The 13099-nt window shown below is 43.2% G+C and overlaps 1 protein-coding gene across 1 annotated transcript in view; it reads right to left on the reverse strand.

The window, feature by feature from the left end:
• The window catches only part of Orb2 (cytoplasmic polyadenylation element-binding protein orb2), a 141426-nt gene that overhangs the window by 124789 nt on the left and 3538 nt on the right, over window positions 1-13099 (reverse strand). The window contains exon 2 of the mRNA XM_071769614.1: window positions 1341-1452. Coding sequence (XP_071625715.1) covers window positions 1341-1452 — 112 coding nt within the window. The remainder of the gene's footprint in view (window positions 1-1340; window positions 1453-13099) is intronic.

The raw sequence follows: 13099 nt of genomic DNA on the forward strand, positions 1-13099 counted from the left end.
GGGTTGAGTTGGTTGGTTAGTTATTCGATTGGTCCCCCGGTCCTACCGTAAGAGGCCCATTCATGTAAAGATCGCCGCTGTGTCATGGCATAACAGTATTTCGCGTACAGCGTACGTGTAACGCGGATCAATTAAAATAGATACACGTATTTCCTTCTATTTGTACAAAATCATTCGTTCCCGTAGTCAGGTCGATTATATTACCGCAAACCGTCACAAATAAACTTGTAATAGGATTAAAATTTTGCAGAACGCTGAATGGCACTAGGAAATATTTTCATGTAGATCCCGCGCTCGGTTTCGCGCGCTAATTGCTCTTCAATTTCAATGGCATCGTTATGTCGCACGTTTACGCGGATTCATATCGGGGCGATCGACCTCGAGTGCACTCTCCATGTAATAGACGTAGACTCGAAGCGACGTAATCAAACGGTGCATTAAATGCAACGTTACGACTGAAGATCGATGCGCGAAATATATATATAGCGGTGTACGATCACGAACGTTGCGCTACGTCAACATAAAGAAGTAAGCCGTAGCGGACACCGCGCTATATTTTATCGCTACGCGACGTATAATTGGAATCTACAAAGTTGATAGCGGAAAAGCGTTGTGGCGATACGTCATAAAATGCGTTTTTCCCAATTTGCCCATAAAGTCGAGTTAAAAGATGTATTCCCTCTCGTCACTGTCACGTTATCGCGCAATATAAAATTTGTAGCAGTCAGCCAAGTTTATGCTTTACATCTCCGAATTATTTAAAGAAGATCTACAACTGAGAGATCCTATTCTTTTCTATTTTATAACGCGTAAAGTTCAGTAACACAAGTTTCCATATGTTGTCCTATTTTCTCTGCGATTATATTTATGTGCATTTATAATGGTAAACGATTAAGTTGCGTCATTTACAAATTAATATTATCGCATAATTAATGAGCCTACATTTATCCATCTTTTAAGATTATTACTATTATTTTTCGTTGCTTTTTTTCAACAGTTTAAGTTAGAAACCTGTTCATCTAATTACGGTATCATGATGTCGCATCTGCGGCATCAAATTCGAGTCGCAGGTTCAAGGATAAGTAGAAGCTGGTAGAAGCTTTTAGGAGTGTAACGTGGGAATGTAAAGAGCTTTCGTAAGGTATTTCATGAAATTGTTAACACATTCCCGTCCGTTGTAAGAGAGAGCATAACTCGCTGCAATTGCGACACAAGATTTCAAGGGATTTTCCAGTGTTTCCGGTTTAACGGAGTTAACACGTGAACCGCTACTTTCACGAATATTGCACGCTCGTTATATGTCGTCAATTGCACGCAGCTTAGGAAGATATGAGACATACCTTTCAGATGTTCTGGGGTATCCGCCGCGCCGGCTCGCATTATGTCGCTCAGATAGTGTTCCAAAGCCCTCATGTTGTCTAACGGTGAGTTTCCATTAGCCGTCATACGATCCTGGAAAATATCGAGGAGACACCATGAGTTTTATATTCGTAATGGCTCCTGTAACAATTGTAGCATTATGTTTTACGAGAAAAAACTATCTTTTTAATATCGATACTAGAAATAATTTTAAGCAATTATCAGATAAATGGGAGATACGAAGTCATTATAGCTCGACAAATAGCTTTCGCAATTACGTATCCTAATCTGAATATGCGGTATCTAAATAGAATATGATATTTTTTTTTTGCAAGTCTACAAATCTTAATCTCGAAATGCGTCAGTCAGTGACGAAATGTTTGCCTGGTTCATTTAATTTCGCGCGGACGATACTCGCGGGCCTCCATTACGACGATTGTCTCGCGCGAGACAAGAACCGAGGGTGCGCTCTCGCTATAATATACAAAAAGTCGCGCATAAAACTCCATGAATTTTGGATTTTTCAATTTCCACCGCGAACCATTTCAAGAGATAAGGTGCTTACTTCTGGTTAGGAAAAAAGCTTTCTAGCGGTGAGCGAATGTACTGAATGGAATACCGCGTAAACCAGCAGCGGCTCCTTGGGAGGAGGACAAGTGAAGCGGAGAACTTGAAAAACGATAAGAGAGAGAAGTAACGTTCCGGACGGTGGAAGGAAGTATCTGCCAAAAAGAAGCATACCACCCGTGAGCAGCAGGAAAGAAAGTGCAGGGATAAAAGACGGGCCAGAGAAAGGCCTGTAATAGACCACTTGTAACGAATCGGGGAGTGCAGTTAAAGCGGGGAGGTATTCAAAAGTCCACCCCCGACATCGTGCCACACCCTTAATGCACATCCGTTTCCTTTCTTTTATTTCGGCTATCGCGCGACCGAAATGCCATGCTTCTGACGAAAGTTTGATAAAGCCTGACACGGCCCTCTTTTATTTCGGACGTCACGCCACGGAATTGTCGACTTCCCCGCGTCGAAGGTTCGATAAAAAGGTCGGCCATCGAAAATTAATAATCTTCGCGATCAGGTCAATACGTCATATCCATCGTCCGTAAATCTTGATCGATTTACGCGTCATAGGCAGAGATTCAAGCAAATTTACGATTTACCAAGGTACAATTTAATTAACCATTCGCAGCCATAGATTTTCTACGAATGCTACTAAACAGTGAAAGATTATACTCAATAAATTATATTTTTTGTGTATGTTATAAATTGCTGCAAATGACGACAATTTTTAGCTAATAGTACAATTTAAAGGTTATAGGGACCAATTATACAATGTCGATTTATTCACCGAGTTTAGCTTGTAGCGAATGATTAAATCGTATTGAGATACAGTGTAAAAATTTTTTTCATGCTGCTTGAAAAGTGTTTATCAAGAGTAATCCGCACGAGTACGTTTTCCTTTCGCAGCGATTTCTTTGTCCTGATTTCTTCTCGTGCATGTAATGTCTCGTAAAAGAAGCAGACAAGGAATTATGGGGAAAAGAAATGGGTGAGACATGATAACGGAGGAGAACCGAGAACCTTTGAAGGTGACCAATTGAGAAGAACGGCCGGTGTAACGAAAAATAACGGGCGATGGCACGGTGCAGGAGAAATGTCTATTCGCGCAAATAAATGCTCCCCCTTGGAGCATCGCCGAGTGGACGGAAACGTCTTGGAACGTCTATGGTATAAATGTTTCATATTTTTACGTGTCTGTTACTGTTTTACGAGAGAAAGTCTGCTCTTCGAAAACATCTATGAACAATCTATGACCTATGCGCGAAGCTAGAAAATAAATATGTGAAATTTTGATAGCGCAAGGCTAGAAAGATCTAAGAAAAGATCAATTCCAAACTTTTCGGAGAATTTCTGTTTCGGAAGTATAGCACGTCTAAAATAGTTTGCATAAACATACAATATCTCATTACGTATTAGTGCCATCGCTACTTAATGAATCGTAAATCTCGCGCGTAACAATTTACTTAATATGCGATATAAATAAATCTCTCACAGCGTGTGATAATCCTCACACGTCTCGCCCATCCTGGACCAATATTGAAATTTACGTTAACGCGCGAGCGAAGCGCGGCCTTCGCCGTCGTCCTGGAAGGAAACGACCGTGACACTTATTTGGTCAAACGCGGCGGGGCACGGGGGAGGACAGAGAAGGGAGAGACGGACATACCCAGGTATATATTGTACGAATGGAGCGGAGAGGAGCGAAAGGGGTGGACCCCCCGATGTCGAATAATCGTGCCCATCTTTCCACGCCGGCATGGCCGGTGGAGGTGCAAAAGGTAGCCCCACCTTCTCCTCGAGCGCGTCCCCTTCGCGCCGCCCGTATAACCCCCTGGTCTTGGTGTCTCTTCCTTCCTCGTGCACGCGGGCCCCCCGGACCCCCCCTGGGTACCAATCCGCTTCCCTCTCCCGGGCCGTTCCGCGCGCGCGTGCACGCACACGGGCGCACGCGCGCACCCACGCACCCACAAGCACTGGACTCACGCGCGAACACACACACACACACATTCACATAGAGGGGAAACGTTTCTCGGCTCCGTTCTGTCTCTCTCTAGCTCACGCGCGCGGTGGAAAATCAATATAGGGAAACCAGGAAGCAACGGCAGGGCGTCGACAGCAACCTCCGTGCAGGCTCCGTCCCGGTACCACCCCTACTCGTCGTCCCCGTTCTCTCGTTGTGCATCCCCTCTCCCCGTTAACTCTCTCGCGGTCCCCTCTCCTTCGCTATTTCCGTTCCCCGTGCCCTATTCGGTATTGCTTGGCTATAGTACTCTCTGTATCCGTAATTTCCATTCGGGGCTGATCGTTAGGGATCTCCGATGTAGTCCTTCGCGCAACTGTTTATTGACGATCCTCAATACCGTCTTGATCGTGACTACCGCTACTGTCTCGGCGACCACCCCTCCGGTAGGACACTGCGCAAATTTTCCCCCACTGTCGGGGAGTAGGTATAGGTATGCGGGTCGGGACAGAGAGAGGTAGGAAAACTGCCATGGAATTGGGTGATCCGGAAGGAGACGTGAGGAAAACACCGCAGCATCGTATGTACACGTCGGGGGAAACGCTGGTTCCCGTACCACGGACGGGTTGTACATCACGGAGATGTATCTTCGGATGTATCTCCGTGCCCCGCCGGCGATTCGTTATCCCATCCGCGCGAGAGGCACGTACCTATATATCGTATCCCTTCCCCTCCCCCCTCCCGACCAGGACTCGCGAATGTACATCGTATCGACGAATTCGCGCGGCATCCGAACGCGAGCGGAGGATCCACAACAATCCTCCTCGATCGAAGACACGCAGTACGCACACGCCGTGCAACTCTCCTCCCGTGTATCAGTTACGAGAATTTCATTCGACCTAGAACCCCACGCGCCTCCGTGGCTGTGAGACGCGCGCGGTCGCGGTTGGCCCAGTTCCGAAGTTGGTGGCTCGTAAAAAGCAACGACACCTCCTCTTCGCTCACGACCTCCCTATATATATATTTATATATATATATATATATATATATGTTATGTGTCCGTGTGTATGTATGTATGTATGTATGCGCGCGCGCTAATACTATCGTTCCTCTCTGCTGACCCCACGTTTGCGAATGACCCGTGGCCTGTCATGGGCACATCCCGACCTGGTCGGGATTGAATTATAGCGAGCGGAGCAGAGGTGCTGAATGTAATCCAGGAGTGGTCCGGGAACACGGGTGTAAACGCACGTAAATTTTCTAGGGGCTGACACCGCGTGTCCATCCGTTTTGCGCAGTCTCCGCGAAAGCGAGGCGGCCGTGACGTAATGTCCGCACGACCGGTGCGACATTCCCGGTTTACGTTACATTCGTGGAGAAACGGCAGAAATTTTGTCGCCCGCGTCCTTTTAACACAGATATCATTCGATACTTTCGCAGGCACACGTTTCACATACGCAGGAAACTACCTTGAAAATAGCGTAGGACGAAGACGATCTTCGTGCTTCATTTCGGAATACGCTTTCGACATCTGTCATAGAACATAAAATTATGTTTCCTGTACCTTGACCACAGAAATAGTACCTTACATTAGCAAATAAAGCGGGGCGCCGAAATGATATCCACGCACGGAAACCGCGGGCTCTAATGAGCCATCAAATGTTCATTAGGATACACTTAGAGCGTATTAGGGCCTCACCCTAGATAAACATGCGATTAATTACGCGATAAATAAATCTATAAAGCGATTTACGAAGGGGGACGTAGGAAAATAATGTCCGGAAGTAAGTTGGACGTCGATTAATTTCGACGGAGGGCAAATAAAGACCGAGAGGAACTTAGGCAGAGAGGGGGGAAAGCTAGAAGGGGAGAAACGTAAAAAGGGGTGAAACGTGTGAGGCAGGAGCTATATTCAGATATATATGCAGACGGCGCAGACGCCTTCAAGTTCCGCGTTTTTCGTCGTGCACCTGGTTTTTTTAGTCTAGACGCGAATGTTCCCATTTCATCGGGACCATCTTCGTCACCTTTTGTGCCGTCCCCTTTTCTTTCGGTCTGACTGCTGTGTGTTTATATTCCACCCTCGCCGACGCTCGTCCGCGCTATTTTACATGCGTTTACACACGCGCGAGTCTGTGTTCCGCATTTGGGCCGTGGGGGGGGAGGGTGGTCGCGTCTGCATTGTGACAGTCGGAATATCCATTATTTGGAGGAGCTGAACGAGACGAGTAATTATTATGTCGGACGCGACACTGTCGTAAAGGGGAGACTGGGGAGAGGGATAGAAATAATAACGCGAGAGTGAGAATGTATTATATCGCGCGGGAAAGGATGGAAGAATTCAGGCTGCGAAGCACGACATTCTGTTGGTGTCTGTTGCGGCGCATTACAATTGTATTTTATCTCAGGCGCCTTATTCCGGGCGTTTGATACCGAAATGGTATATAGTTACTTTATTACGTCGCGCATGTCCCATGCGCACGTGTACGGCATAGGAATAATTAATTTAACTAATCCAGCTGTAATTTCAAAGGGGTCACGTCGCGCGGGAAATCGATTGTGTCGCTACTTCTATTAATCACGTGCTAATAACAGCGTTCATTGGGACATGTAAAAGAATTAAAGAATTAGCTGATAAGAGATAAAGTCATTACCCGGAGACAAGAATCGGCAGCCTCATGACTTTCGGAGCTTAGAAGTCAATCGTAAATGAAAAAATTCGATCAACCGCAGTCATATCCTTCTTTCGCTTCATGACCGTAATCGCGTCACCCGTTATCCGATCCGATTACGCGACGTGCAAAGTCCTCCCCGCAAACGCGAGCGGAGGGTGCGGATGGCACGCGGAGAGGGTGCAATATAACCTGAATCCCGAGGCGTGTGCGGAAGCAACGGTTCCAGCCGGCTAGCGCAAAAGTAGGTCACCTCCATGGAGCGGAGCTCGCGGACGAGGGAGGGGGTGGCGTGGAGGAACACACACAGAGGCGGCAACATCGGCGTGCCGCGATGGCGGCCAAAGGGTGGAGAATGTGGCGGGTACCGTTGTGCTATCGGCTCTCGTTGGACAATAGTTCTGCTTTTGCCAGTTTAGGCTCACTGCCTAATGCACGATCGAAATATTTTGAATACAATGATGCCAGAGACTGTAGTCCAGAATGGTAACTCTCTGTGTGATCGTGCGACCCTCTGTCGCAGGACTTTTGCTAAAGTAGTTTATGTGGAAATGAGAAGCAAATGTCTGTAAATTTCTTGTTTCAAATTAAAGATACGCTGGTGAAGATAGTGAGAATGTAAAGAATTTATATATAGTTATCTTTCTCTTGTGTACGATTTAGTTAGCCAAAGCACATACATAACAATAGAGAGAACAAAATTGTTCTCTCGCCTTAACGTAAACTAAAAGGATGTGATAGGTCGCTGACATAGCTCGATTAACTTCAATTGTCTGAGCAAATGATTCTTAGTTTAACATTCTAATGCAATTAGCAGAAAGATGTTATCGAAAGATGTTGACCTCGAAACGATTAAAACAACAAAGATTTAAAAAATTCCTCTAAAAAGTTCTTGAAGCTTTTTTAAGATATTACTTTAATACTGTCATAATTCCTGAAAATATTTCATACGTGTAATATAAACTTTTCTCGCGTGTATGCTCGGATTTGTAAATGTGATCGCATACGTCATATCGCGATAGACTGATACTATCTTGGTTGCTTCGTGCTATCAAAAAATCATGCTCGCGCCAACGGCAAATGCCAGAGCGCACCTAGCTCGCAACGTACCTTCGTGGTAAACTGATCGGGCCAACGAAATTACGTAACATATCGAACGAATCGAGTTAAACGTCAGGATGTAACTGGAAGACCTGGGTAAACAGCCATCGTAATTCTCCGCGCTCGATACTGGGCGGTCACCGTGTCTGTGTAAGCGGTTAGCCGCATTTCATTACATAAGGCACGGGCAGCTCACGGTGAAATATGCGTGTGCAATAATCTGTCGATACGAGACCATCACCGCTAAATTCGATCTATTATCAAGGCAAATATCACGGGAGTCAAGAGGCAATCGCGCACGATCGTCCTGTTCCAATTTTCTTTTTTTCCTCACGCTGCTTCCACCATGACGCGATCGCGTTGTCGTTTCACGTTTCGTTCGGTTTTATATCGCGAACTAAATCCTTGCAACTTTACGACAAAGATCTGAATTATTTCTGGACTTTTTACTAGAATTGGTTTTATGAACGTCCCATATATCGACAGATTTATGGCGATACTCTGTTACTGCCAGTTCTGCAAAGTAATTCGCAGTTACTAGTTCTCTATATTTGAACTCATAGGAAACAAACTATTTTCACGATATCATAACTGTAGTATGTCATTATAGATATTTCGTTCGGCCATTTATTTGCATGCGTTTCCCGACGACAAGCAGTAAGACTAAATAATCGTATTTCTTACGTCGAATAAAAACGCGTACAAATCTTGCCTATATAAGAAAACGTACGAACGAACATGGAGGTTCTCGTTGAACTGCTATGCGGTAGGACGCACCCCGCGCGAAAAATCTATATCGCAGGGAACCGGAGTAACCTATAAACCCCCGCACTGGGTCACTTCGCACCGGCGCAGTCCGGAATTCAAATAGGACGGTGCTTAAATTAGGTTAACATCTAGACGGCATAATGGAATGGCACGCTCGAAAAATTTCCTTCTCCAACTTCCTGCTCTTGCTCCCCCGACGTTTGATTTAGCGGCCGAAAGAATTGAATGAATTACTGCGCGGAAATACAAATTGCATTGTTTCGGAATATCTATGTTGAATCGTATTTAGTTTTCGCCGCACGTATTATTTCACGTGTGTATATGCATCCATCCATGTCTCCACCAGCAGAAAAAGGACAGAAATATTTAACAGTAAATGTAGCTAGAGAATTTCCTTTTTCACAATATTCAATCGAAGTGAACGACTGAAGACTGCTATCAGATTTTCGATTTATCAATTCAAAAACTATATTTATAAATTATTATCGATGTCCCCATTATTATCGAAATATCGGACAAACGTAAGTCTGCTTCAGCCACCGTATAGGGATAGCTTGTGTGTCTTACCCTCGGTTAGTACTTATTTCAAGGACAAATTTGCATCGTGTTGTCAGAGAGCGCAACGCAATTAACACTTCCAACCGACATGCTATGCATACCACGGTTGCTTTTTTTTCAAGTTGCGTTGAGAGTCACGCAAAGCATGTCGGTTTAATATTTCGGTTATACGAACACGCGATTTCACCTTCATAATGCAAGAAAAATTCACATGCATGACAGATGATTTATTTCATTAAAGGATATTATTCTCTGTCACACTCAGTCTCCTTCAAAAATAATTAACTTATTAAGTAAAATACGAGGGTAAAATATTATACTAGTCTACATAAAAAAATGGGACAAACTTCGAGTAGCACTCGTTAAAATAATACGACGAGGCTTTTCATTTGGCGACAGTGTCCACGTGTTGAGAACACGGCATGTGAAAGCATTAAAATTAAGGTCACATATATACAAAGGTAGAAGAGAAAAGTTATAGCATAATAAAAACTTCCTGTAAAAAATTAGATTACATTTACGTTACGACTTAGATTATTTTAACGTTTATTTAGAATATATTCATAACTTTTTTTGTATATATATAAATATCAGATTATAATAACAAACTCCCTCGTGCAAAACTGTACAAAGAGTAAATATCTTAAGTTTCATGTTTCTGCGAATTTCTAATTTTCTTATCATAATTTCGAAGTCTGTCCCAACTCAAAGATTAAATTTCAAAATAGGTATTCCATGTTTTTGATGAGGAAAAATTCCCTCTAACTTAATCAAAGGATCCACAGACAAAAAGAAAATGCGGGAAGTTTAATGACGATCGGTTCGTGCGCGAGGTTCTTTAAATTCATTCGGCAGAATGCACACGAAAGACTTTCAAAGTGGCTGCCGTCGTGCCTGCCGTGTGCGGATAAAAAGTTTTCCCCAAGAAAGTCTTTTCGTGTTTTCTTCTTAACCGCGGTACACGCGGAGTAAAATTAGCCTCGCACCTTCGATCTATCGGAGATCAATTTCGACCCCGGGACGAGGGCGACCTTCGCGCGCGACATATTGCGAGCCGTCTCTCCCCCTTTTTCTAACGATCGGCGACTCTGTCCGTCCGTACGTCGTTCACGTGACACGTTTCACAGGCGTTATTACACTGTTTAGTCCGGCGCGATAAAACACCGTAAATAAATAAGAACGCTATTGACCCTCTGGAAACGCCGGGCCAGCTTCGTTGGGAGTTCCGTTTCCTCGCGTTTCGATCGTTATTTCGACGGCGAATTATGCGTTCCGTAATGGCGTTTTCATGCTCGCCGCACGAGGTAAAGAGCGAGCGCGACCGCGACGGCGTGATGGTAATCGTTATCTCTACGCGTAGCCGCTACGTTACGATTTTTCTATTTTTTTTTCTCGACGCGATCACCGACACAAGCGAAGCTGCGATCGTGTGTGGACGGGTGGGTGCGCACACGCGCACACACGCGATCGGTATCCACTGGCGATTGGTCCCCTCGACATATCGGCCAGGCGACCTACTACACGTGCCCCGATTCCCCTCTCAAGGTGAATGACGAGCAATGAGTTATCGGACTTCGAGCTCGGGCATTTCTTCGCTCTGTTAGGCGCTTTTGCCGCATTACCTGGGCGCGTGCGCGCGCGACTTCTAATCCGCGACACACTTGTGCCCGTGTATTATTCATCGATCGCTCGAACACAGTCGCATCGCAAAGCGAATCGGAAAATCGACGGCGAAAAATCGCGAAGATCGACGAAAGAATGATGATGGGTTTTTCTCATTCTCATATTTTCTTCCATTAATATCTTTTATTATCGGCTACTATATCAACGTATGTACCGTAACGTTTCATACGTTAGTATCAGTCGCTATATTTTGGATAACGTAATGTGAATTTAACCATAATAAATAAAAGGAATTGTATATTTCATAAAAACCGAATGAACGTCCCAATTATATTTTCCTTTACGCGTTTTCAAGATATTCAAAAGTAAAAAAAAATAAAGAAATTTTTTTTAAAGAAGAGATAAATTTTAAATAAAATTTTACACGCGCAACTCTTGCGTAATATTTTTTTCAAGTTTGTAGCGTCTTCTAAAAACTTGACAGGATAAAATTACGCACTTTGGCAATTAAAATTAAAAAAAGAACCGTCGAGGAATGTAGACTGTGTATCGTAATTTCTACTGAAGGTAGTATTTAATTGAATCGGTATACGGATCATATTCACGACTTGTTTGTGTACGAGCTAATTGTTCTCGGCGACGTACAGTCAATTCAATGATGTTAAGGCTGCTGATATCGATAAACCGACGCGACGTCTTGCACTGCACGCGGCGCGGCGCGGCGCGGCGCTCACCTGTTCGTTCCTTGGAACACAGTCGTGTGATGTGACCGATATAAATCTGACGAAATACCGAATTTTTGTATACCGGCCAAGAAAGAAAAAAGAAAATATCGAGACAATAACTTGTCTGTCAACATCAAATAATATAAATAGAATAGTAATAAAAAATTACATGGACCGTCTTTAATTAAACTTGATCAATACGCAGTATTTTTAAGATACTTTATATCAACGGAGACGTCTCGGAATTTCTTTAGTTTAAAAATTTATGCTACACTTCTTAACATATTGTGATACTATATCGACGATATTTTACTATCGTAAATAGAACGCGTCTTCGACCGTAGTCGTTTTTTTTTCTCACGATTTTATACAATAGGCACTGTTATTTGGCATGATTAAGAAATCGCGGTGGGAAGGAAAACGGTATATAAATATACATATAAATGTTGAAACAAGGTATGCGCGGAGATGATAGCTGAACGACAGCATGACGACACCCGCCATTTCTCTCGGATAGTATGCAGATCTATTTTCGAGTGGTGGTTAAAATAGCTGAGCTTAAACTTCTGCTAGACACTGTCGGAGTTACCACGTCGGTAAGGAATTGGGTCAGACTTGAACGACAAAATAAGTATCAGCGGAGTAGTTTCAGATAGCGCAGATAGATAACAAAAAATGAGTAAAATCGATTATTAATGGCAACTTTGATAACTCTTATCTACGTGGAAAAAGTAGTTGTCCCGAAATAACGTCTTAAGAGGTGATGGTCATGTATTTTTAAGAATATTCATGTCTTTTTTCCATACACACACACGCGCGTCTATTATTACGACCTATATATATTTTTATAATTTGATGATAAATAGGTATTTTTATCTTTCAGTATATTTGCCCAAAGTGTGCCACAGAAATATAAAATTATAATTCATGAAATATACATCTACAACATATAATATATATATATATATATATATATATATATATATATATCTATTTAGTAAATGTATGACCCTCAAAGAGAGATAATTTTTAAATAATTTAATAAAGATACCTAGTGAACTAATTTCAACTCTCTTTATCCAACCGTCATTTCGCTATTCATAAAATTATTACGGAAAATTATTAATACCTCGAATGGAAGAGATCTGTTACAAAGGGCGCAATAAATAAAAGTGATAATGATAATATAAATGGATTTTATCCAATAAGAATATAATATCAACAGTATTACGCAGTAATCCGGTATTAAATTTACTTAAATTAAGCTTCATAGTCGTGCAAAACCAGGGTAATATAAATGAGATTATTTATTCATTTGTTAACTGCACCGCAAAAAAATATACGTATATAACGCTAGCTTTAAGATCAATATCGTGTTAAATCTCTGATACGTCATTGTACGCCGGACGTGAAAATGGAGCGAAGGTGTGGAAAAATATATAATCGAGGAAAACGCTGACCCGTATTTTCGCCCGCGCGCCATTCATTCCATTATCTATTCCTTTTCTATTTCTATATATATTCGCGCCGCTATTCAGCGACGGCACATGTGCGGAACGTACTTAACGTGGCTACGGAGATTACGCCGAAAAGTGAAAGACTCCCGGAACACTTTCGATATATGTAATACTTCGGCCTGGCGAGCTTCCTCAGCGCCTCGCGATACGTATGAGGTATCGTTATCACGCGGGTAGATATGCGAAACGCCGCACGGCGGAGAGATAACCCGGATTTCACCGCGTAAAATTCCCGCGTGGACGGAAAACGCGCTC

This window comes from Temnothorax longispinosus, chromosome 2, assembly GCF_030848805.1.
Source record: "Temnothorax longispinosus isolate EJ_2023e chromosome 2, Tlon_JGU_v1, whole genome shotgun sequence".
Taxonomy (NCBI): Eukaryota; Metazoa; Arthropoda; class Insecta; order Hymenoptera; family Formicidae; genus Temnothorax; species Temnothorax longispinosus.